The sequence below is a fragment of the Syngnathoides biaculeatus genome, chromosome 11 (genome assembly GCF_019802595.1).
Source record: "Syngnathoides biaculeatus isolate LvHL_M chromosome 11, ASM1980259v1, whole genome shotgun sequence".
Taxonomy (NCBI): Eukaryota; Metazoa; Chordata; class Actinopteri; order Syngnathiformes; family Syngnathidae; genus Syngnathoides; species Syngnathoides biaculeatus.
In genome coordinates, this window is record NC_084650.1 from 19,481,893 (window position 1) to 19,509,189 (window position 27,297).

The following is a 27,297-nucleotide window of genomic DNA, read 5'->3' on the forward strand; positions in this document are numbered from 1 at the left end:
TTTGTACTGGAATCTCTGAAAACAAGCCAAAACATGCTTCTCATCTTCCAGTTTGTTCTTTGATCACGAGCAGATCGGTCTTTTCAGGGTCGGTAGTCCGCCCTCCAGTGGACAAAATTAGCAAGAAGTTACCCATGCAGGCACGGGGGAGAACAAACTTCACACAGGCGGGGCAGGGATTTGAACCACAGCCCTCAGAATTGTAAGACCAACGACGTTACCAGATGCACCACCGTGCCGCCTAGCAAAAAGTTTATTGAAATGGCACAGTGAATCTGTTCTCCCTCCCACGCGGGCAGGAGTGGATCACCTGACAGGCCAGTTCCGGCCCACGGGTCATTTGTTTGACACGCCTGGTCTGTATCACTTGTCCTTATTAGGTTGACTGATGGATGAGCTAAAGCCTTCTTGGTCGAAAGGCTGAATCCACTCTGGACTGCTCACCAACCAATCGCAGGTACCATATAAATAAACAATCGTTAACACCCACCCATTCCACACAGAGAGACCAAAGATGACATTTGAAACCAGAATCTCAGAACTGAGAGGCAGATGCACAAAGGACTCACATCATGAAACGAGCACTGTTCCTGTAACATCACTTAAGTGGGTTAGTTGTTCGCAAATCCGCATCGTAGACAACAGGATCTGGGATTGAATCTCGGCTCAGGCCTTCAAAACGAGTAGTATTGAAAATGCATTGTGCGGCATATTATTTTATATTGTATGTCGTCTCAAAATTTGCTGGGGCGGGTCCTTTTGGAAGACGACCACTTGTCTATATTTGACCGAATGTACAATAATTAGGACAGTGTCGTAGTTTAAAACAAATCTTTTATTTAACAAATGTACAACAAAACTTATGATACATGTATCAGCTACCCAAACACAAACTCTAAATGGTCCATCACATGGGTACAAAACGTGTTTTCTTACTTTCACCTAGAACACATTACACAAGCTGTCTCTGATCACGCCACGCACCCTTGACCGGAAAAAAAACTAAGCGAACCGACTCGATATGGGAGACGTCTTCACATTTCACAGCAAGTTTATCTCCCCGCCGCGTTTCACAATCTTCATTTCGTCTATGAATGCACCGTCAAATGAGATGTTTCAATATGGTCCTAGGTGCTAACCGCATACGAAAAAATAGATGCGGTTCTATCAAAGCACATCGAGATATCCGCGCGTACCGTATGCTCGTCTATAGAAAATAACAAATGCACTAGCACATATGCTAACACGCTAGGCCCACGGACTGAACAGCTCTCTACCGAACAACTAGCCCACATTTTCATTTTCCTTCCTTCCTTCTTTGCCTCCAAAGGTCTCGCTCAAGTCTATTTCTTCATTTTCAGGTCAGCCTCCATCGCGCTACGGCGACCCCTGGTGCCGCCGTCCTGTTGCGGAGAAAGCGGTGAGGGGCAGGATACGCGACCGGGAAGAAAGGAAGAGAAAACAAGAGCGAGAAAAAGAATTAACATTAAAGATGAGAAAGTCCAAGATTAGCTAGACAGAGTGAGGGGATGTAACGGAGGCCTGTGCGGACACAGTACATAGAAGGTCCACCTGTGCGTGATGTGGGGGGGAGGGAGGAAGGGGTCCTACTCAAATGGAGAACAGAAAACATGATGGTCAAATGAAAACACAATCCAAGGGCAGAAAATAAAATCCGATCATGCAGACAGAGAATATACGCATGAAAGAAGTATGGGTCACGGCCTCCGGGACTGGCTGGAGGCCGGTTAACAGAGCAATTCTGCACAGAACCGAGTGAGTGTTCAGAGATGGAACTGTCATCTGGTTAAAATGCGTTGTGCGTGAAAATAAATCTGGTGGTCGTTTACTCTGGTTGCACTTGCGGTACATTGTGTACTTGTTGGCGAAGGGGGGAAAAAAAAACCCAAAAATAAAATCCTAGTGGCCACGATTGTGGAGTAATTTTCTAAAAAAGCTGTTTTAATACTATATCCTCGTGAGGTCCATTCAGTTTTTAACAGGTACCATTTTAATTTTGATTTGTTTTTTAAGGTGCGGGGCACAGTGGACTAGCACATCTGTCTCACAGTTCTGAGGTTAGGGGAGCGACCCCAGATTTCCTGTGTGGAGTTGACATGTTCTCCCTGGGCTTGTGTGCGATTTCTCCAGCTACTGTGGCTTCCTTACGCCCTCCCCAGGGTTAAAAAAAAAAAAAAAAAAAAAAAATAGCATGTAGACTTATTGAAGACTCTCCGCTACGACTAGCTAACAAGTCCCAAGTGGACCCCACCTCATGCCCAAAGGAAGATGGGACAGGCTCGAGCACATTCGAAACATTGGTGAGAATAAACTGTATAAGCCGCGACTTTTATCACACACTTTCAACCCTGCGGTTATGCGGTGATGCGGCTAATTTGTGCATTTTTTTTTTTCTTCTGACGGCCGCAAGGGGGCAGTCGAGCGGAAAAGGTAAGAGTTACACTGGTGGAATATATGTGCCGAGGAAGTGACTTTTACCATTATGTTTTTTTTTTTTAACCGGCCCTGTTAGCGCTGCGCTAGCCTGTTGCTGCTGTTACTGCCGTGTATTAGTGACTTTTACCAGTATGTTTTTTTTTTTAAACTGGCCCTGTTAGTTAGCGTTACTGCCGCGGTGGAATTAGCGCCGCGCCAGCGTCACGCTAGCACATTGCTGCTGTGTTACTGCCGCGTCTCAGTGATTTAGGTATGTTGTTTTTTAACCAGCCCTGTTAATGCTGTCCTACCGTGTTGCTACTGTGTTTTTTTGTTTTGTTTTATTTTTTAAGCAGCCCAGTTCGGACTACCGTGTTGTTGCTATGTCAAGCTAAGGCATTAAATCTTTCTGTGAACCGTCTTTCTTTGTAAATATCTTGTATTTCAACGTGGGTTTCAATGTGGGACTTAAGGCTTATACACTGGTACGGGTTATGTATGTACCAAATGGTATTTCGTTTAAAAATGTACTGGCTGAGGCTTCTAATCAGGTGCGCTCTGTAGACCGGAAATTACGGTAATTGACAACCAGTCCAGGGTATCCACCACCTCTTGCCCAAATTCAGAGGATGATGGATGGATGGTTTCAAAGTAAATAAAGCTCTGAATATTATGGGGCAGGGAGCGTGTTGATTTTTATGAAGATTTGTTAAGCAGATTTCCTCAACTACTAGCCACTATGTATTTAATAGAGTGAACTGCAGAGAAAGCTATTTGAAACAAAGCACCTGTTTGAGAAGTCATTGTTTGTACAAATACAGTACTTCCAGTATGTAAGGGCGAGACCCACTGCTGTCTGTTTATTGGTCAATGTGTAACAACTCTTGTATTTTCGTATTTGTGTGATTTGTTTCCATCAGATGAATGGCAAACTAATTGTTGCGGGCATAAGTATTCAGACCCTTTGGTAAGTATTTAATAGAAGCACCCTATTGAGCTAATACAGCCATGAGTCTTTTTAAAAATCATGAAACAAGTTTTTCCACGTGGATCTGGGAATCCTCTGCCATTTCTCTGTTTAGATCCTCTCCAGACATGTCAGGTTCAAAGGTGAAAGTTGGTGGGCAGGCAATTTCAGGTCTCTCCAGAGATTCCCAGGTGGGTTTAAGTCAGAACTGGCTTGGCCAGTCACGAACAGCCATGGAGTTGTTCTGGAGTTACTCCTTTATTGTTGAAGCCAGGCAATCGCATTTTTCAGTCGAGTTCTAGTTCCGTGAAGGGAGCTACTTCCTTCGGGCGTTTCCACGGGTCTATTACGGTCAGCGTAGTGGGAGCCGCTGCGCAGTTGAAAATGTGCTGGTGTCGTGAGTGTTCTGTCCGCATTTCGGACAGAGGTTGAGGATAGTATTGTCAACACAGCCCATATAGTCATTGAGCATGCGGCTTCATTGGGGGCAGAGTTGCAATAGTTTGGATCTTGTGGCCCGCGGAAGATCGATTTCACTTTTGTCCACATTGGGGGCAGGGTAGCCACCAAGGATGACACACGGTTTGTAGCCGGCCACTGCGTCTTCAATCCCCCTTCGATGGAGCCTACGTAGCACGTCTCGGTAGGCTTGTTTGTCGAACACCATGTCGGTGGGGATGTCGAGATCGATGTTTTGATGGTATTTACAGACGTCATGGTGAAGTAAGCGCGGTTGAGGTGGTTCCTTTGACATCTGATGGCACGGGTGCGCGGGTATCTGGCGGTATAGCAGATACTGCCGGGGCGAGTAGTTTGTTGTGTTGCTACACCGGTAGGCTTTTGGTCTCACGATGCAGGTTGTTCTCGTTAGCTATGGTGAGGCAGACGGTGGTGACTCTGAGGGCGGCATTCTGCCGGGTCTAGAAGTTCTTCCAGAAGCAATCGCTACTGGTCATTCGTTCCTTTGTTATTTAATCATTGTGTTTAGGCTCATTGTCTTGTTGGAAGGTGAACTTTTCGGCTCAGTCTGAGGTCCTGAGCACTTTCCTATAACACCCCGAATGGTGGAAGGGCTGCAGTGATGAACTTCCTCCCATTTCCCGACTGTGTATCTCTGAAGCTCAAACACAGTTATTGTTGGGTTCTTCTTTAACTCTCTCACCAAGGTTCTTCTCCCCCGATTGCCATTTTGCTGGACAGCCAGCTCTAGGTAGGGTTCTAGTCGCCCCAAACATTTTCCATTTAAGAATTATGGATGCCATTGTGCTTGTAGGAAGCTTAAGTCCATTTCCATCCATTTTCTGTACTACTTCTTTTCACTAAGATCACGGGCGTGCTGGAGCCTATGCCAGCAATCTTCAAGTGAGAGGTAGGGTACACCTGGAACTGGTCACCAGCCAATCATGTAGTAGTTTTCGTAACGTCGGCCAGATCTGTGCACAATTCTATCTCTGAGCTCTTCAGCAAGTTCCTTCGACCTCATGATTCTCATCTGCACTGACATGCATTGGGAGTTTTAAGGTCTTTTTTGACAGATGTGTGGCTTTCCTAATCAAGTCCCATCAGTAGAATTAAACCTAGTTGAACTCCAATGAAGGCGTGAAACCATTTCAAGGATGAGCAAAGAAATGGACAGTGACAGAGTTAAATATGAGTATCACCGCGAAGGGTCTGAATATTTATGGCTGTGATATTTCACTTTTTTCTTTTTTAATAAATCTGCAAACAATTCAACAATTTTCTTTTGGTCAATATGGGGTGCTGTGCGTACATTAATGAGGAAAAATGAACTTAAGATTGTAGCAGATATATATATATATATATATATATATATATATATATATATATATAGAGAGAGAGAGAATTTAAGGGGGTCGGAATATTTTCCATATCCACTGTATGACAGGTGCACCTGCCATTGCAAACAACTTGAGAAAAGTGCTCCAGCACAATTATGCCTACATAATGCACAGTTGCAGCTAAGTGGCAACATTTACAGATTTTGCGAGTTACGCAACATGCTCGCTGATCAGTCAATATTTGCTTTTCACAGTAATAGAAGTTCATATGATTTGACCCAACTGAACTACGTGTTGACCCCACAAAGCAAACACTGATAAGCAGTGACGACAGTTGAGCTGCAACAAGTATTGGTTGAAAGGTGACTACCTTGGCCACCATGCGGCAGATGGCCTTAAAATCGTTGTGGTGCTCAGATAAACCTTATCCAATATCGTCCCAATATAGTACTCTGCAGGGACAACAAAACTGTTAATTCTGGAAAAAGAAAAAAAAATCTGTGTTGACATAGCATTGGGTTAGATTTTTTTTTTTTAATAAAATAAGATATAAAACTATTTTTAATTATGATTAAATGAAAAATTATGTCCATTTTGATTTTCCAAATTTAAAAAACATGTGCAGTCGTCATTTCACAGTTAATATTGCTTGTTTTATTCCCAAGTATTTTTGATCCATGTACAGTCAACACATTTACAATGCTGCTGCCAATTACTGTAGTTTTTTTTTTTTTTTTTTACATTTCCATCTGGTTGAACAGTATTTAGAAAAATTTTGTCCAATGCTCTTGCTGGAGTTGATTTCCTTTTCAACTGCATTTTATAAAGACTTTAAAGATCTGTGTCTAGTTTTAATGCCACATTCAATACTGCCAACTATTCTTGCAATACTGTAGTTTACATTTATTTGTGTACAGCATAGGTGTCAAACCCTGCCCGCGGGCCACATTTGGCCGACTGTGTAATTATATTTGGCCCACGAGGCAATTTCAAATTAAGGCCTGAATGGTTGATTTTTTTCATGGCTATGTTTTTTTTTTTTATTTTGAAATTTATTAGCGTGTGTAAGAAGTTAATTTTGACATTTATCTCAGAAGGCTGCAAACAGAAAGGAGGCAAATTTCATTTAATTTTATTTAATATCCCATTGATACATTCTTTTTAATTATTATTATTAATACTATCATTATTATTAGTATTATTAGCAACTCGATTTTGCACGCCTGTACTTTTAAGTTATATAAGCCTTGCTTGTTCAATATTCATTGTTAAATCAAAACTTTTTTGGGCCCATATTAAAAGGTTCATTTGTTCAATTTAAAATGTTGGCCCACTGTGAATTTGAGTTTGACACCCTTGGTGTACAGCTTGCCATTCGCATCGTTATATACTGTGTAAAATACATTATTCATGTAAAATGGACTCATACACTGCTGAGGCGCATGACCTGATGTCTGAGACATTTTTCAATTATTTCATTGGGTTACTTTGTGCTCGACTTTGACCCCAGAACTGACCAATCTATTTGTATGAGTACTTCGATATTTCTTACCACCCAACTTCAGTTTTGTATTTCTACGACCCATTACACTTCTAGCATGCCATAAATGCGGAACTGAAAAGAGAAGACGAGTGAATTGATGAGGTGGTTGCGATGACAAAAGCGTGTGTTGGAGCGTGGCCCACTTCTGGTGAAATCTTATCAATAACCTGCATACTTACAAAGAGAGAGAGAAGGAAAGCAGGAGAGGCCATTGGGACCATGTCCTGCAGAAGGACACACATTGGAGTGAGAAGGAGGGAAAACACACACACACACACACACATACGCAAACATGTAAGAGTCATTGAAGTGTGCTTCAAACGAGTCAGCAAGTGTCCAATCACACACAAACACAAACACACACCAATGCACACACAGCGTGTACCATTAACAGTACAAAGATAAACTTGCTCAGCTTGGCCCTGATTGACATTGTCGGTGAGGTACTCATATGACCATTATGCTCATTTTTGTGGTTGTGGTTTGCGGTGGGGTATAATTGCACTAGATCATACACACAGCTGTTCCTAATGTTAGACTCTCGTGTAGTTAACCAAAATATTGGAAAATGTGGTGAAATTAGGACCCACCAGATGTCAATCAAAACTGAGTATTATGAAAAAGCTAAATTTTATGCAAGTGGACGCAATCTTGTGGCTTGTCAAGACAAAAACAATCGACCAAAGACTAATTTCCTTACTTTTCACGCAATTATTTTAGCTAGCATTGTGATAAATGTTTAACTGAAACATTCATTCACTAATAACTATGGATCCCTTCATTGTGTTTCATAAGAACCATGTTCAACCACATGCACACAGATCATTAATGTACATTCAACTAGCAACAGCAAGGGACAAAACAGACTCAGAACAGAGTCTGTGGCAGGCAGACACACAAACACAGAGGTACAGTGCCGTGGAAAAGTAGTAGCCCCCTTCTCAAATTGTTGGATTTTTGCAGTTTCCTCACTTTAATATTTAAGATCGTACAAATGTAGATTTCAGAGAAATGTAAACCGCGTGAACTTAAAATGCTGTTTTAAATGACTTCATTAATTAAAAAGCTCTCCTTCACTAAATAAGGTTGGTTGGTTGAGGCATCCTCAGCAGCAACAATAAAAATCAAGCATTTTCCCATGAATGGCAATGAGTCTTTTACATCTCTGTGGAGATATTTCGATCCACTCCTCCATGTCAAATTGTTATGAATTGTTTTGTTTGCTTTGGATTGTTATCCTGCTGCAGAACCCAAAGGTGCTTCAGATGGAAGTCACAAACTGATCCCTGATCATCCTTTTTCAGGATTTTCTGTTAAAGAGTAAAATTCACGGTTCTATTAACTACAGCTAGTTATCCAGGCCCTGAAGGTGAAAAGCAGCCCAAGACCATCACACTATGACCATCATGTTTGAATGTTATTATGATATTCTTTTCTGAAATGGTGCATTACATTTACACCAGATGGAATGAGATACACAACTACCAAAAAGATCAACTTTCGTCCTGTCAATCCATATAATATTCTTCAAAAAGTCTTCCTAATCATTCTTTTTTTTTTCTTCCCAAAATTAAGACAAGCCTTTATGTTATTTTTGGTCAGCAGTGTTTTTCCCCCCTTGGAATTCTGTCATGGATGCCAGAAAGAAAGTCACCATTTACAAAGAGCATTTTTGTTCCCCTTTTTGTCTGATATTTACATTTCTTTGATAATCTTAAACAGAGTGGGGAAGCTACGGAAAAATATAAGTGTTGGAGAAGGGGTCAATACTTTATCATGGCACTGTAAGTGAAAGGGGCAGACAGAAAGCAGGAGAAGATAGAGCCAGAATTATTGCTCCAAAGCACGTAAGGGTGAGCAGAGAGGAGACGGACAGGTGCAAAAAGACCAGATGTCTTAGGTGTCCCGTGTGTATCGAGAGTGTCCTTAAGAATGCCTGCGTATATTAAATCTGACATTAAGTTAGACACACAGACAAACAAGGAAAATAAAATCACGCGCAACACTGACTTGCTGGGGAATATAATCATGGACACACACAACTGATTGTGATGCCAAGCAGTTGTTGGAAAAGAAAACTGTACTCTGTTCATTGCCAAATAGACAGATTACAAATGATGATTGACAGTCATGGAAATAAAGGTAGTAGGGACTCAGAGAAACTTGCGCAAGTGTATTTCTTTGTACAATGCAAGGCACAGATGTAGTTGAAGGCACATTGTTAACAGGAGGAAAACTGTTCAACGTATAAATCTGAGGCAGTTGAGATTTGTATTTAGCTGGAAAACAAAAACAAGTTTAAGCAATAGTGTCACAGAGGTTTACTTAGACTAATGCCATAATCGGTTATCATAACTGCAGACATACACCCACTCTACAAAATAATGGGCATCCCAACCCATGGAAATGTTCCAAGTTACATTTCAATTCTCAGTGTATTTAAGTCACATTACTGTAGAATTTAATATAAGCAGTCAGGTTTACATGGAGACGACCCCCCCCCAATGATCTCAGGTCAACTGTTTACATGTGACAAGATCTAATCCAATCTGGTGTTCCCATGCCCCACGACAATTAATCAAAGACGTTTTACAGATGTGTGACGTACAAATCTATGTAAACGTGATTTATCAAATGGAGGTCAGTCGTGTATTTTGCACAATGCTTACATTTTTATTAGAGCAAAAAAAGTTACAAATAAGTAAAAACTATTTTTGAAAGAGCCCTAAGTGGGTAAAAGAGGAAGTAAGAGCACGTTAATGTCAAGACAGTCTGCATAGACAAAATGTAGCTTGATTAATATGTTCGATCGCTTACTTTTGATCGGTTTGGGGAAAGGAATGTTGTACTCTTGGGAAGCCAAATGAAATTCTATAGAGCTCTTGCACGTGACATCACCATCTTCACAGCGCCATATTGCCGGTCAAACAGAGCTGCTCGACGTTGTGGGAGACATTGGAGGAGAATATTTACAATACCAGAGACCTGTTGTGCTGTTGGTTGTCACAACAGACGAGACAGATATTGAAAGAGATCATTCTATACCATACCAGCTGAAAAGACCAGAAAAGATCGATGGATTTCAGCAATTAAACGTGATGGCTGGTGCCCAACCAAATACACACGCCAGTGTAGCGATCACTTCATTTCAGGAAGGAATTATTCTTCATCTCAAATTACCAATTAGTATCTATAATGCCAAGTTGACTCATTCGAGAACAATGTGTATTTAAAAAAAAAACTCTGCCGCAGAGAGGTTTAGATGTGTGTGTGGCCGCAATATGCTTCCGTGTACGAAGGAGCCGACTCCCTGTCCTCTTCCCCCCCCCCCAAATCATAGTTAATGAATGCAGTTTGTGTAAAACCAGGGGTCATTTACTTAAATATCGGTATTTGTATTGAAAAAAATCTGAGTGGCTCCATCACTATGTGGGATTTATTCTTGATTGAGAACAGATCCAGCTAAGAAGTATTTGTATGCATCCAGATTTTTATACGCTTTCAAACTCTTCCGTGTAAATCTCGACGACTTACTCACCAGATACATGTGTAAGTTCAGTTGTCCAAGACAAGCGGAAGGGAGTAAACAGTCCATTTTCTTATCGGCGAAAACATCGACTTCGGCATTAAATTTGGGTCCTCTATGCCAAGTGTCTCTAATTTTTCCATATACCTTCGTTTATTATCACCTTCTAAATATTTAACGTATCGGACAAAACTCTGGGGGTCGTACTATAAAACATTTTTATTTCGTCTCAACGGACTTAGCATTGAACAATGCTTTGATCGGCAACATGGCCAGTCACGTGATTTTGGTGACGTAGGTCCACGAGGTCTATTCAGTTTCAGGTTGTGTATTCAGACTAAGGTATTTATGTGGAGCATTTTTATTCAGCGTGGGCAACTAACTTCATTTTAATTTGTCTGCAAGGCTCCATGTAAACCTAGCTACTTCATCCGTGCAACATATGGATATCATTTTAGTTATTTGTGAAACATGTAGTGATTCACTATACACCCGGACAGATCCAATGTCCCAGTTCAAACAAACAAAACTAGTACTGAGACATATTTAAAGAATAATTATGTCATTTTCCCCTCATTTAAGTTGCTCAACACACCTTCTCAGCCGGCTCGCCTGGTTTGCGATTTCCCTCCCTGCCACGGAGGCTCTTGGCGGAGATGGCACTCTCGGAGGTCTGCATAATGAGCTGCGTGGCCAGGAACTGCTGGACATGCTCCAGGACGTCACGCTGCATCTCCAAAGCCATGTGATAGACGTCGTGGTCGGATGAGTTGTACATGACGGCATTCTGAAACATCAACATGATGTCGCGCTGGAATTCTGCTGTCGTGCGGATCACACCGGATTCAATGTTCTTCTTGATCGCAGATAGGTCCATTGGTCTGTAACAGGATGAATTAAGGCATAGGAGAAGATAGTTTCTTGTAACTTTACTTTACTAGTAGCCAAACGTGCAGAAGTATAAAATAGTAACTAGTGGGAAAAAAACTTTAAAATATCAGTAAATACAAGGGATGACACAATCGAACCAGGCTGGCAGAGTGCTTCACTTCCTCATTTGAGGGTAAACGCACCTAATTGGACGTGTAACACATAACAATGTGAGTACGTCTCAAGAAATACACGTATTGGCAAACTGGCCCATTTAACCAAAAGTATGCGTTGGATGGGATATGGCAGCCTCGCAACTTTCTACGGCATACCACACTTGTCAAAGCATCGCTTTGCAATTGAATGGGAGACATGCCGTGTTGACTGGGAAGCTCCACGAGTCGGCTTTACGCGTGCCTCCGCTGTCGCAAAGTTGGGGGGGTTCTCATAAGTCCAGATACCCCAATTATCAGAATGAACTGTGATCGCACCTGTGTACAATGCTGTGGTAACCAGGGGCGATGTCATCTGATACAGGCTGCAAGAAGACGCTGGCATACCTGAAAGGAATAATTAATACAAAGAGGAGTTGAGTTCTGGGGAAGTACTCTGTAAAATGAGCATGGTCATGGTGGACAGTATTGCTTTGTTTAGTGGATTAAAGCAAAGCTGCTGAGCACCACCTGTGGTTAGCCGCAGCTCTCCACACCAGCATTATGGCTTTCTTCCAAATTTTCTGGGCCTGCACAGCCTCTTGGTCCTCACCACATGTAGATCTAGTGGGAACAGAGAATGAGGAATGGTAAACCAACGACAAAAGAATGCATGAAATTATGATTATGCGATTTTGAGCAGGTGGCTACTCACAGCTGGGAAGAAGAGGCAGGGCTGCTTGCCAATGAATCAGCAGTGTAGCGTTGCGAGGGCGGCCCATAGCCATCTTCACTCTCACTGGCTGCCCGCTCAACTTCGGACAGATAGGGGCCCTCTCCCTCGCCGCACTCCTCCTTCAGCTCCATCCCTTCTTCAGGGTCACACTCACTCCCTGCTTCCTCCTCTTTCACCTCCTGAGTTCCCATAAATGTGTGCACATGCGAAGGTAGCATATTCGTAAAGTCTCCTAATGTGCAATAATGTTAGTTTGCATTACCTTGGACTCTTTGCCAGAAACAGAACTGTCTTCAGAATCTGTGGGCCCCCAAAATTGTAATTATGTATTTGTAGCACATGATTTCTGCTTGTCTGTGTGTTTGTTTGTTCACCTAGGCATGGCGGGTTCGCCTCAGGCTGGCTCCACTCTTGTACTTCACACTTCACGACTGGATTGGTGTCAGCCTTCGCTTCGATTCCCTCTTCTGTAACATCATCTTCAGCAGCGACATCATCCGACGTGGCACACAAAGTGACATCACTTTCAGTCGCAGCCGTTTCACAGTTTCCTTTGTCCTGTCCCTCTGTACTTTTAGTTTCTGGTTCATTCTGCGCATCCAGGTCGGCAGCGGTTGGGACAGACGGCGCTGCCACATCACAAGGCTCCCGTCCGTGCTCTGAGTCCTGGACAGACATTGTCGGGTTTGATTCCTTTAGTTCCTGAGTCTCCCAGGGGCCTGGAAGTGTGTGTCCTTCTGAGACGGCCTCTTCACACAGAGAGAGCGCTGCTTCCACTGCTGCTGCATCCAAAGCCTCCACTGAGTCATCCACCTGAGAGGCAGAGCAGGCGTAACTTCTAATTAGCTGCATAATACTGTACACCGGAAGCGCTGGTAGTGTCAATGTACATTATGCATATCTGGCATTGCCATTGCAGCATATACGGATGCATGTCAATTTGCAGAGTTGGCACTGGTTCATGAAACCTTTTATCAGAGACTAAAAAATATAGAACTCTCTTGGCCACATTTGTTTGTAGCTAAACACACAAACTGGTTAGCCAGTCCTTTTCACTGGGAAGTCTTTAACAATGTGGGTCCTGCTACGTACTATTAGCTACTACTGCCATCTGCTGTTCAAATGAAGCTGTCTTTTCAATGACCTTGGAGTACCACACACACACACACACACACACACACACACACACACACACACACGAGTAGCGAGAGAGAGCGAGTGAGAGAGCAAGGGACCTATATATTCACGGGATTCAAATAACAGTATTTTTTACACACACACACACACACACACACACACACACACACACACACACGAGTAGCGAGAGAGAGCGAGTGAGAGAGCAAGGGACCTATATATTCACGGGATTCAAGTAAAAGTATTTTTTACACACACACACACACACACACACCACACACACACACACACACCACACACACACACAAAAGGACACCAAGATCTACACTAGGGGTGCCCAGACTTTTTTACCCCAAGATCTACTTTTCAAGCAGCCCGCCTCTCGTGAGCTACTGCGGAGGAGAAGGGGGAAAATGATGATGCTCCCAAACTGTTTAAAGGTTAATGTAATGTTGTCTCCTATATTTAAAATACAGAATTAGCTTTTTGTGCACTGTTTTGCCTGTGCTTTCATCCTGGATCAGGGTGTGCCAAGGTGGAATTTTCAAATTACACACCATCTCATCCTGCACTTTCTACTTTGGTGTGAGACCAGACCTTTACAACTCGGAAAAGAGAAAATGTCGTCCAGTTTAACCACTTTTTCTTCAATTATTCACATACTCCGACAGTCATTGCATCTTAAAACAACAGAATTTCTTTTTTAACTTTCCCCATTAATATCGAAAGTAAACATAAGCAGCATGTCTAGCTTGTCTTTGCTCTACGTTGGCCAGACCGTGTTGCTAACTAAAGCAGCAGTGGACGCTGTTATTATAAAACACATTGATGCGTAAGTACTGTAACATTTGTAATTATGAGTGTACATATTTAGGGGGCGCGGGGGGATGTAAGGTAATTTAGGAAAAAGAGAGTGTGGTGGAGCAGCCGTCGTTAGAGAAAGTTCCGTGGGCTACCTACAAGAAACCAGTGGCTTCTTTTCATTTTTTACAGTACGTATGTGTAAAATACCACATACTGAATAGCTGTATGTGATATTATCAATTTGCATTGAAGTTTCTTTTTTGCACGCTACGCAGAATATCAGCAAAGAGAGTGCATCAGCAGTGGACAATTGTACATGCGCGCAGTTTAGAGGGAACATTGGCTGACGTCTTTTTTTTTTTTTTTTTTTGGCACACCGTCCCGCGATCAACCAAGACTGTCTCACAATCGATTGACTCATTGAGTACCCACGATCTATAACGAATGGACAGCTCTGAATCCATAGTATGCCACTGTAGTATGCTCTTAATCCGTAGTATACCACCTGGAATAATTTTTCCCATCAATCTCTTTGGGGGACATAATAGATCTCAAGACCAGCAATACTCAGACCCAGCGCGTACCTTCTCCTCAATGATGGCAATGATGTCACCAACAGTCTCCAAATCAAGTTCGTCTCCCATGTAAGAAACAGCGACAAGGTCCTCTTCTACTAATCCCGTCTCCTCGTCAAGATCTGCCTCCACTGCAGCTTCGACTTCCCCCTCTGCAAACAAAAAATAGAAAGGACACAGTATAATTTTTATTGTAACAAATGCACTGAGATGTAAGTCATCCAAAGCAGAACAGTAACGTAGTCCACAAAACTCCCCATAGTAGCTGGTAGCAAGAAAACTCAATTAAAACAACCTGATGCCTAACACAATTAAAAATCGGGTTTTAATATTTTTTATATAACTAATCTAAGAATAAGTAAGTACATTTTTTTTAATTGAAGATTTCAGAAACACAAAACAACCTAGGCAAATCAAACCTCACATTATGTCATTTTTAATTGTGACAATGAGTACATTTACCCGTTATGACATCGTGGCCAGGTAACGGGGTGGTGACAACAGCAGCAGTCTGGATTCCATTGCTAAGGCTTCCAGACGAGTCTCCATCTGCAACCTGCAAGAGCACAATCGTGTGTTGTGCTTGTAATATATGCAATCTGTAATAAACCAGGGCACCCTTAGCATTGCTCAACATAGGCTATTTGCAAGTTTCTAACTTTTTTCTAAGATCTCATTCGCCAACCACTAGGACAAGAGTAATATGTGAAAATATTTGCAGGTGGCATTTATTGATGCAAATGATCTGAAATTAGTTGTATGCATCAAAAAATGAAAGTGACTATACTAAAATTCTCTTTTTTATGGGACAGGTGGTTTGCCATTTTTGAAGACTTTGAATAGTGTTTTTTGGAATAATTTTGGAGGATAACTAAGGCCTTAATTTGGGAAAATAAAATGAAAGACTAAGGCTCATCACCTGAAACAAATACTGAAGACATGCTGCATTTGTCTCTTATTTGTTCAACTGATCATTAAACAGATCTGGTATTGTTGTTGTGGTCTAACTTTATTGTACTATCATAGAATAACAATACACTATCCTGACAAATAATTTTGAGAGGAGGATCTGCCGTCTTTAATGTAATTCGAATGTAATCTCACATACACTATACACGCTAATGACGATAAAATACACTGAAATAATCTGTAGTGGATAAAACTTTGCTTCACTGGTCACACGACTGATGCTACTTGAATTGTTAAATTCAGTCTATGCTGGCTCTCACAAGGCGGGGGCTGGCCGAGATGTGGTTGCCTTTTTTCAGCAGTTCCGACAGGAGAGGAGACGGTGGTGGTGTAGCTTTCTGAGGAACGAGCCTTTTCTGTGAAGAGTCCTCTACAAGAGCAACATGGCCTCCTTCTTTAAGGCCAGTGCCGGTAGCCTCTGCCACTGGAAGAAAAAACCCTTGGACCTGCATCAGCCAAAGGAAAAACAATGTACAATGAGCAACCCATGAAATCCAGAGAGCAGTAACCACTATGTGCCACACCAGAGCAACGGAAATGCTCACATGCTATCAATTGGTATACAGTAAACCCTTGCCAATTTGGACATAAACAATTTTTTTAAGTAGAACATAATACCAGTCAATGAAAAACATTTCTTCATGCCTGTGAATTTCTGTGCTCTTTCTGTAATCCTCTAAAATGTTTATTAAATTCACAGCTCACGTCTGTCTGTATTGCAGCTAGTTAATTAAGGAACTATGATGCTACTATAAAAACAAAGTATTGCTATTTCCAGTTTTCCAATAGGAAATAGTATTTGAAAAATGTAAACTCCCACTGACCGTAGAATAGGGACCGACTTCACCCTGCTGTGAAATCTGACACACCACATAAACGTTTGCCTATAGATGCCGCAAAATTGCAGTAAACCATCATTTTTTGATGAGACAGTGCTTTGGCGTGGCTAATAGAGCTCGTGCACGTGACGTGACCATTTTCACGGCGCCATAGTGCCAGACAAAAAAGTGCTGCTCAACAATGTGGGGGGGGGGGGTCATTCAACCGAAGCAGAGTATACACAATGCCCGAGACTTGTTGTGCTGTTGGTTGTTACAACGGATGAGACAGATATTCAAATAGGTCAATCTATGGAATACGAGCTGAAAAGATCGATCGATTTTGGCAATTAAACATGATGGATGGTACCCAACTAAATAAACACGACTGTGAAGCAATCACTTCACATCAGGTAGGAATTATTTTTCTCAATCTAAAATTCTCAAGAAGTATTTATAATGCCAGGTTGGCTTATTTGAGAAAAGAGAAAAAAAAAAAGACGGAGTCGTCTCCAACATACACAGAAGCGTATTGCGGCCACACGTTAAACTTCGGTAAACCTTATCACGACATACTTTTTTTTCCTGAATATGCATTGTTCTCAAATGAATCCAATGAATATTTAAAAAAACAAAATAAACCATCGGTCACGGTGATGTTTACGTAGGTTAACGTGTGGCTGCAACACGCTTCCGTGTACGGGGGTTGACGCCTATCCCAGCGGTTTATTTGCTTTTTTTAAATACGCATTGGACTCATTTGAGAACAATGCCTATTTTTAAAAAAAAAAAACATCTGTCACAGAGAGGATAACCGAAGTTTAACGTGTGGCTCCAACACGCTTCGTGTACGGAGGAGCCAACTCAGTCTTTTTTTTCCTTCCAATCATAGTTAATGAATGTGAGTTTGTGTAAAACCAGGGGTCATTTATTTAAATATTGGTATTTGTATTGAAAAAATCTGAGTTGCTCCATCAGTATGTGGGATTCATTCTTAATTGAGAACAAATGCAGGAACAAAGTATTTGTATGCGTCCAGACTTTTCCACGCTTTCAAACTCTTCCGTGTAAATCTCAACAACTTACTCACCAGATCCATGTGTAGATCCTGTTGTCCAAGACAAGCGGAATTGGGTTAACAGTCCACTTTCTTATCGGCGAAAACATCGACTTCGGCATTAAATATGGGTCCTCTATGCGAAGTGTCTCTCATTTTTCCACGTACATTCGTTTAATATCACCTTCTAAATGTTTAACGGGACCGGACAAAACTCTGGGCGTCGTGCTATAAGATATTTTCGTGTCATCTCCAACCGACTGAACATTGAAGAATGCTCTGTTAGTCACGTGACTTCGGTGATGTAGGTGCACGAGCTCTATATAAGCTTCTCCCCTCATTTCATATGATCCTAATTCCTTGGCTTCCAAGATGCCACAACATGAGGCTAATTTATTACTATTATATCAGACAGATCTTGGCCTGAGCACAAAAAAGCAAAAAGGGGACCTTTTCAGTAGAAAACAGGGCAGATTTAAAAAAATAATAATAATTAAATCTGCAAATAGGTGAATTGAGGAGTAGCAAACCACGAATCTCCGCAAGTACACAACAATCAAATAGGACCAACCCTGAAAATGGCCTGCATTCAATCAACACTAGAAGCATGTTACTTACAGAGTGGGTGCTGGTGTCATCTGAGACGACGCCTACAGAGTCCGTGGGTAATGTTGGGGCTGAGGAGTCCGTCTGAGAGTCCAGGCTAGTAGGACTGGCACCCAAAGGGGAACGAACAGTGACACTGGGAAGACGCTTGGGTGTGTTCTTAATTGCTTGACGAGCTGAAATACAAAAAGAGAGTCAGAGTCTGACGGGGCATAGTTGGTGTTTGGCGCCTGAGGAAAAACCCCCACCTTTCACTTTTTTTTTTTTACTTTTTCAGAGGGGGGAACCAAATCCAATACCTAGGGATGTCATGATCCGATCAACTCTGACTTTCGATCAGGCCAATTTGTAAATTTTTTCTCATGGGTCGCAAGGGGGCACTCGAGTGGAAAAGGTAAGAGTGAGACCGGTGGAATATATGTGCCGAGGAAGTGACTTTTACCGGTCCGGCCCTGTTAGCACTGCGCTAGCGTGTTACTGCCGTGTCTCATTTTTACTGGTATGTTCTTTTTTTAACCGGCCCTGTTAGTTTGGCGCTACTAATAGCACTGCGCTAACATTAAACTTACTTTCACTATCCCAGATGTGCCTTAATGACTGAGCACGAACAATCCTCTGTTGATTCTCTTTCAGTTCCAGTCGATATGCGTATGCGCATTAACTTGAAGAAGACCTTTCAGCTCTGGGAGCGCTCAGAAAATTACACCGGCCCAATTAACGTGGCGATGCTAGTGTTAGCGCGGCGAAACTAGCGTTAAACTCTCTGTGTACCGTCTTTCGTTGTATATATCTCGTGTTTCAATGGGGGTTTCAATGTGGGGACTTGCGGCTTTTACACAGGTGAGGCATATGTATGTACCAAATGGTATTTCCTTTACAAATGTACTGGGTGAGGCTTATAACCAGGTGCGCTCTGTAGGCCGGGAATCACGGTACTTTTTCAAACCAACAATAGATACTTCTCTTCAAATACTGGTTTGTGACACAGAAAAAAACAAGATGATAAACTGTAAATATTTCTAATTCTCCACAAAACAAGACTTTTTAAATCTTGACTGAAAGTGTACCATTTAATTTGAATTTCATGGTTTCATCATCAGTACATCTCCAAGGCTTGCGAAGCTAACTTTTGAATTGCGCATTTTTGACATTCTCACCTTGATATGCCATTTCTGTTGTTTTCCTCCTCTGCTCTGCTTCCTCCTCATCCTGCTTCTTCTTTCTTGGAGAGGAAAATTGAAAGTGACATTTTGATGGTGTGCATGTTTGAACAAAACCAAATACGTTCAACTGGTCACAAATCTTACAGTGTAATTTCACCCCACAGTTCTTTTAGCTGGGGGTCCATGTGACCCGTCTGGATCAGATCCACCTCCTTTTTCAACTTCCTGCAGGCAGAAAACACACAAAGGGTGAAAGGATTAAAAGTCGCATCATAAATACTTAAAGCTTTCTTTAAAGCCCATCGCTACCTGTACTGTTCTTGCGTGTCTCGTAGCAGTTTTTTCAGCTCCTCGATCCTCTCAGTAGTCAGCCGACGAACAATTACATCCTCAATGGTCTCAACCACCTCGCCTTTCTCACCACGCTTGCGTCTGAAACAAGTCGGGTTCGACAGGTGTTACTAATGTGGCAAAAGCGACAAAGCAGAGTGCTCACTCTTTGGGCATTTTGTGTGACTGTGTACTTGTGTTTCTCGGTACTGACTTAGGAGCTTCTGTGGCTTCCAGCAGCTCTGAGTATTGTGAGGCACAGTGCTGCAACATAAAGAGATTAATATATTACTGATATCCCCAATATTGAGAACAACTCAGGAAAGCCAATGCTAGCTGCTCATCAGGCAGAAGACAAAATCGCTTACCTTCTGTGAGAACCAGTCAGGTGGTCGACCAGGCTCAGAAAAAGGCTTGATGGCTCTGCTTACGGATACCCTAAAAGTATAAATAGAAGAATAAAATTTACTTCAAGTTAAAAAAAAATAGATGCAGCGACATTTGTTAAAGTTAGAATCACTGTTCATAAAATGTTTACCAATTTTGGTCGCCACTCCTCATAACAGAGGAGGCCAGGCACAGTTTCTCCCTGACTGACCATGGCTCTGTTGGCCCCACATTCAGAATCTTATGTTCTGGAACATAATAATACAGACATACTGAGTACTGTTTGAAAGTTGATTTCCATTACCGTCACCGCATTTTCCGGACAGCGAGCCGCTACTTTTTTCAGGTGCTTGTGACCCTTGCACCACATTTAGCGATGCAGATTTAAAAAAAAAAAAACAAAAAAAAAACTTTTTTTTTTTTTAAATCAATAGCGACTATGAGTTAAAAAGTAAAACAAAAACTTGTTCAAATGAAATAGTTAAAACATGGCTGTTCCCCATAATGCAATTAGGTTTGGGCATGTACAGATGCCTCCAATGTATAGAAGCAGAAAAAGACAACTTTCAGCACATGTAGAAGAAGACAAACTCAACTGTGCGTAGAAGAAGCATCTCAATTGCCAGTAGAAGATGAAGATACCTCTCGCGTGTGTAGAAGAAGATGGTGGTAGTTTTTGGTGCCCTCAAAGCAGGACACAGCATGACACGCAAAATACTATTTATCCTTCAGTCTTTTTAATTTAATCCAGCCATCCATTTTCTGAGACGTTTATCCTCACAAGGGTCTTGGGAGTGCTGGAGCCTATCCAGCTATCTTCAGGGAGTAGGCGAGGTACAACCTGAACTGGTTCCCACCACAATCACATTTAAGGGCAATTTAGAGTCTCCAATTAACAGACATTTTATCGTAGCCATGGGGAAAACATGCAAACGCCACACAGGCGGGGCCGGGATTTGAACCCCGGTCCTCAGAACTGTGAGATAGATGCTCTAACTAGTCTATCACCGTGTTCGTCTTTTAATGTAATAAATTTAAACTCTTTCAGAAAAACTGGGCGCATACGAAGGTCTTCCTTTTCTGAGGTCTGCAAGTAGATTTTACTCGAGAACAATACAATGTCTGTGGTAACCAGTCATGAAAATCAGGCATGAGGATTTCGGCAAATATGGTAACCGATCTTTCGGTTCCGTTGATTTTTGTCCTGGGAAACGATTTTTCGGTTCCCATTGATAATGCTCATGGGAACCGGTTTTTACATTTACTTCAAAATAAAGCCTTAGCAGGCATGAGCATTTTGTCTTTTACGCTTAGCAACCGACATGTTTGACTAGCGTTTGAGTGACCCGGATATGAATAACTCGACCTTGCGCATGCGTAGCGCAGAAGCGGAAACCGGTGCTGTTTGTAAACCACACGGACAAAGCTGGGCGTTTTAATCATTAAAAATAAAGGGGTTCATGTCGGTTCGTTTTATACAGATTGTTGTATTTCGTTGAGAACTTGTTTTACATTCCACACATGGGCGAATTTTATTAAAAGTAAGCCCAGAGATCTGGGAAACGGACTTTCGGTTCCGTGTTTTCTCAGGCTCGGTAACGACACGGTAACGGAACGATCGTTTCCGTGAAGTGCTCATGCCTGAAAATGACATTGAGAGTGACAGAGAGACTCAAATGGTGTGTGACGGAGACTTTCTGAGGTTCTTCAACTCCAACACGGAAGGCGATGACTTTAGTGCTTTCAGTGAACATGCAAACGATGAATAGAAAACTTTTATGTTATGTTTGAGCCATCTTACAGTCAGAAGTAGAAGAAGGAATGTCAAACATTTTGAAAGTCTTTCTGGGTGAATATCTAGTTTCACAACATGCTAGTATGTACGGTTACGATATATATCCGCAGGTGTGGCTTTTGTCTGGGGAAAAAAATTGTAAATACGCTACACAGAGTGCGAGCTGTCCTCCAGAAAATAGTGTGTGTGTGTGTGTGTGTCTGTATATATACACACACAGGTTCTGCATATAATAAAAAGTAACAATTCATGATACTTATACATTTAAATTTTAAAACCTCAGAGAACGTTTTGATCACACTAAACGAGAAAATATATTATTTAATATGTAGCAGGTCTCAAAACACGTTCTCAATTCACGTTGACATTTGAATTTTCACTTCCACAGCTAAAAAATAACTTTCCACTTTTTTATTTACTCAAAGAATTTTTGGGAATGTTTGGGAGTGAATGTTTATTTCCAATACCAACAAAACTTTTATCCGACAAAACTAATGGTATTTTATTATTATTATGCATTATGTATAATTTACGGAGGGGATCCACCGGTCTTAGTTTTTTTCGTCAAGAGTCCGTCACATACTGCATTACAGTCAGATCCACTTGCGTCAATTATATTGCTTTTGTTTGTATAGCATTGCTAAACTGTAGCAGACATCAGAGTTAAACATTCACCTTGCAATATCACACAACTCAAAGTTAAAAAGGAAACGTAATAACTTAAGTTAGTGTATTATATTGCTGAGTTCATGTAGGTGGTTAGGGAAATTTATACTAGCTTATATCCCGATTAAGTGAGGCTATAGCGCTTTCAATTAAGTCGCAGCATTTAAATTAAATGATTATAACTGACTGGAAAGATTAATGACAGAAACCATGTTTAACAAACAAGAAAAGGTAACGATATCCACATTAGCTTAGCACTGTTATTACGGGGGAACACTATGGTGAGACACAAACAACTACGCGATGTAGCGTTTCTTTAAACAGACACAGCTCCTATTTTCAACCACACAAATATGAGTACCAATCTTTGTCTTATATTCTTTGTAAGATTGTGCTCCAAACTAAAAAGAAAGACCCCACGGAGAAAAAAACAATACTCACTGCCTATCCCGCTCGCCATTTCTTTTGTAACAACAAGGCCAAGAGCCCAACTTCCGCCGGACGAATTTCAGTGGCACACAATAACATAACGCGAAAATCATAGGTACTTGAATAAATAGAATATTATTTTACCTCCAAAAAGTATGTAAAAAGTACTGCCATATTGAATTCATCAAAGTGTCACGATTGGTAAACATGTCTCATTCTTTTGTTTGCTTGGAGATTCACTAATAATTTTACAATCGAAGCCATTGGATTTTGACAAACTAAGTTTTTAGTATGTTTAGTAGATATATTATATGACATAATTTGCTGACGCTGTGCCTAACAAATATGACTGAGCTCCACTAACTACAATTAGAGTAAGTTAATAATTCAGAAAACCAAAATGTCGCATATTCATTTCAAGATGTTATAATAGACAATGATCAAATATTTATCATAAATAATTTCAATATTTATCGTTGCAATATCAGCTTCACATACATTGTCAGCTGTAAACACTAAAACTATACAAACACAGAAAGATGCATATGTGGTACGTTAGTCAGCCTATTCTCCGTTCCTTGCTGTTTTTGTGCTCAGGCCTAAGCCCAGTCTAATATAAAAGCAATGTGTTGCTTTAATTTGACTCCACTTTGTTAGAACAGAAGTGAGGATCAGCTAATACGGATTACTTTGCTGCCATCTTGTGGAATCAATAGGCAGTTGTAATTTTTTTTTTTTTTTTTTTTTTACAGTGAGATCTTGAAATATGAGCCACTGACTTAATTTTTCAAGATACGACTATAATGTGTGTGCGAATGGTTGTTTACTTATATGTGTCCCGCAACCGCCTGGTGACCAGTTCAGGGTGTAACCCACCTGACACCTGACTAGACTCCAGCTCTCCAGCGATCCTTGTGAGAATAAGCAGCTCGGAAAATGAATGGATGGGCCCTCTGCATGTTGTTGTTTTTTCACAAAAAAATTGATATGGTGGGTGGTGCATGTGGATTCCCACTAAACATGAGTTTGAATGTGATCCGTTATTTCTGAAGATAGCCACGTGCCAGTTATGAGAGGAAGTGCATTCTTGTGCAACCAGATTAATTTTTATACATTGTATTTCAACTTTATTTAACGAGGTAAAAGACCAGTTAAAACAGATCTTTTGCAATTTTGACCTGGCAAAGAAGGCAACAAGTTAAACATCAACTCAATCACATTCAAGTTTTTTTCAGTTGATTATTGTCATGTCCTCACAAGGGTTGCAGGAAAACTGGAGCCTATCCCAGCTCGCTTCGGGCAAAAGGCAGACTACACCCTGAACTGGTCGCCAGTCAGTCGCAGGGCAAATATCAACACCATCACTGAGTGGGAATCGATCCCACAAGTGCCCACACCAAAGGCGGGCGTGTGTACCACTACGCCAGAGTTGATTGTTGTTACCCTAAATTCATTTCAATTTTGACCTTGTTGTTACAGATAGCTGTTAGCTCAAACAATATACAGACACAGAGACGAGTGAAAAGTGCAGTGATCATTCAGTGATCATAAATGAAGATGTTCACAACCAGTTAAATATTGGCAGTCTTTATTTCAACAAGAATAAGGAACGTTTAATATACATTTTTTTTCCTTACAATTCATCATCTATCTCATCTTGTTTTTTTCCATAACATTAAGGAGATACTCTGGCATGTAAAAAATCTGTTGTACTGTTAAGGCCTCTTTTAGAGACATCTAAATTGGCTGCTCTTTTATTTACATTTCTCTTATTCTTTTCAGTCGTCCGCACGATCTCTCCTCAGAGATGATTTGAGTCCGTTCGGTTTTCTTGTGGGCCAAAGACATTTGAAAGACTACCGACACCTGTCCAACTCCACTTAGTCACAAGACTAAGCTGATCATGTGTTTAAAAAAAACACGGCATACTGCAGCGGTACCAACTCCTGCCAGCTGGAACATGCGCCAAGCATAAACATTTACATACCATCATTTCCCAAAACCTTTACTCTGAACATTCATTGTTTTTTTTTTTGTGTTTTTTTTTTTTTTGGGGGGGGGTGTTGGAAGAGGGGTACATTTTTCACTCAATGCAACTCTTCTACAACTTGCACAAGCACTTGTAGAAATATACGTCGGGCCGAGTGAAGCTCAGGCTTGGTTGTTTGAAGTTAAGGCTTGAGGGTTTGAAACTGATTGCATAGGGGTTCCTTCAAAGTGACATTTTTAACAGGTACTATATGCCCTCACCAATGCATCCAGTCTTCACGACTGGAATACTCACTTACTGTGTTATGAAAATATTCATGTGAGCTTACAATTAACCTATCAAGTTCAATCAATCCAAAGGAGGCAAAAAAAAAAAGATGGTTTCCAGTATTTTCTGGCCAGATGTTTAAGGTCCATGGAGGTACGTGAGAAAAGCCACTTTTAAAAAAATATGTTTCAATTGCATATGCAAAACCCCCAAATTATAACTCAAGGACTGTGATGTTTAAGAGACAATGAACACTGTAAATTATGGTTAGTCTCTGTCAGTTGCAGAGAATGACAATAAGATACGCATAAGTTACTGTACAAAGGCTACTTCAGGCAAGAATTTCAGAGGTGAATGGAAAAAGATAATGAACAGAACGTAATGATGTGCTTTTCGGGGAAACATCAACCTATAGAGAGAATACAGTATCTGCAAACGACAGATACAATTCAATGAAATGTACATTCAAAAGTTACCAATTATGTACGGAGGTTACAAACCAAAATCTGGACCAAACGCCACAATCATTTTGGCAGCACTTGTGACAAAAGTTCAACATTCAACCGTAAATTGAAATGATGTGACTGTTAAGATCGGGATAGGTAGATTAAACGGGCCATGAGGTGTCCGATTATACTGAAAAAGGCCGCGAAAGAGGTACCAGGTGTGCATCCGAGGAGCGCACAAGCCAGTTGAGCTAACTAAAACGAGCATTCGAAACCCGCTGCCGTACCTAATATGCATCTTCATACCAAAAGTAGCTAAAAAATAAAATACAGCACCTCTTCAACATAAAAAAAACCCTGTATTAAAATAATTTTTCCTTGATTTTTGATCGAAGCACTCTCTTTTGGTTCTCTTGTCCAGATGAATGTGAATCACATTTCTTTCAAACACGTAAGACTGTACAAAGTCAGACCTTCAGTCGTGGACTGCGCTTACAGTAAAGGAAAGAAAAAAAAATGGGGGGGGGCATGTGGGGGATTTGGAACTTGTCAGCTTTGCCTTCTTCAGGGGTTAACACCGGGAGAGTCCTGCTCCTTCTCGGGCCTGACCGCCATTCATGGGGCGGCGGCAGAAGATCACATCTCTTAACAGTCACTTTCAGCTCCATAATCGCTAGATTGCACCGACGTAGACAGTATGGATGAGGTACGACATGACTACTGAACTGCCGAACAAAGAAACTTAGAAGGTAGGCTGTGATTTGCGTTCACAGCCGATCCAGTCTGTCTCGGTTAGGACTCAAGAGTAGCCCTCAAAGCTTTTGCAAAGAATGATTCCGTCGCCTGAAGCTGTTCCTTCTCTCTTTATATTTATGAAGTAATGCTGAGACGCGGACAACATATTTTTTCTTTCCAAGGAAAACAGAAGAACGGAGAGAGAGAGCCTGTGCTATTTCTTATTTGAGAGAAACAAGTGAAGACTCTTCTTTCATACTGGCTGTTTGTAGGTAAATGCATGAACGCACAGAGATTCACAGTTTGCACACAGTGGCGAACGAACGCTCGTCGTCACTGCTCATATACAACTACTAAAATCTATGTTATTCGCTGATCTCTGCGGGATGGAGGGACACAACTGATGAGGAAGGTGTTTTCCATCATAGGTACCATGTGGGAGTGATATACTCTTGATGGCAGTCGTTGAAAAAGGCACACGGTGAAGCATTGAGATTAAACTGCGTAAATAAAACGTGTAGTTTTCCTAACGTTGCAAGCAGAACTGTAGTGTGGCTCCAGCAGAGACACCAGGAGTCGAGGTTTTACTTTGTGGGAATGGTGGCTTTCTTGGGGTGAGGATCAGATTGTTGGACACCGTTGTCCTCGAAACATGCAAACAAATCATTCAAAGTGAAATTATTGTAATATTAAGAAGAGTCTCCCTCCTCCCCCCCGATGGTGGACTGTCCGAGGTCCTGAAGGCAGTCTTATTCAAAGTCTTTCTGACAGTTTTCCCCTCACTCCATCGTTCTCAGTCATTCTGTCCGTCTCGCAGCCCGAATACTTTTATCTCAAGAGGGCAGCAAGCAGACCCAGCCCGCAGAGCGCCAACGCCAAGCTTCCCTGTGAGGTGAAACCAGCTGACCGTTCACCGTGCACCAGGTTCACTCGGGGATCCTCCGGATTGGGTGGCGTGGGGAAGTAGATGTCCCGATCCGTGTCACAGGACGGAGAATCGCAGCCGCTGCCGCTCTCCTCTCCTCCGCTGGCTTCCTCGTCTGGGTACACAAAAATGCGGCATGTAATACATTTGCAACGAACACATGCTGTCA

The 27,297-nt window shown here is 41.5% G+C and overlaps 2 protein-coding genes across 3 annotated transcripts in view; both read right to left on the reverse strand.

Moving 5' to 3' along the window:
- Positions 1–817: 817 nt before the first annotated feature.
- brd8b (bromodomain containing 8b) lies at positions 818–22,842 on the reverse strand. The gene is made up of 18 exons (XM_061835087.1): positions 22,778–22,842; positions 20,027–20,123; positions 19,857–19,926; positions 19,703–19,752; positions 19,468–19,590; positions 19,303–19,383; positions 19,153–19,217; positions 18,008–18,171; positions 15,775–15,960; positions 15,008–15,101; positions 14,555–14,697; positions 12,404–12,842; positions 12,292–12,329; positions 12,009–12,208; positions 11,825–11,917; positions 11,633–11,701; positions 10,867–11,152; positions 818–1,403 (listed from the first exon to the last, which is right to left on the reverse strand). The coding sequence occupies exons 1-18, from the start codon at positions 22,794–22,796 to the stop codon at positions 1,344–1,346; spliced, it is 2,277 nt and encodes a 758-aa protein (XP_061691071.1). The 5' UTR covers positions 22,797–22,842; the 3' UTR covers positions 818–1,343.
- A 1,507-nt stretch (positions 22,843–24,349) lies between these two features.
- gpc4 (glypican 4) overlaps positions 24,350–27,297 on the reverse strand; it is a 34,255-nt gene continuing 31,307 nt past the window's right edge. For both annotated transcript variants that reach the window (XM_061835458.1, XM_061835457.1), the window contains one exon: positions 24,350–27,243. In XM_061835458.1, coding sequence (XP_061691442.1) covers positions 27,032–27,243 — 212 coding nt within the window. In that variant the 3' untranslated portion in view covers positions 24,350–27,031. The remainder of the gene's footprint in view (positions 27,244–27,297) is intronic.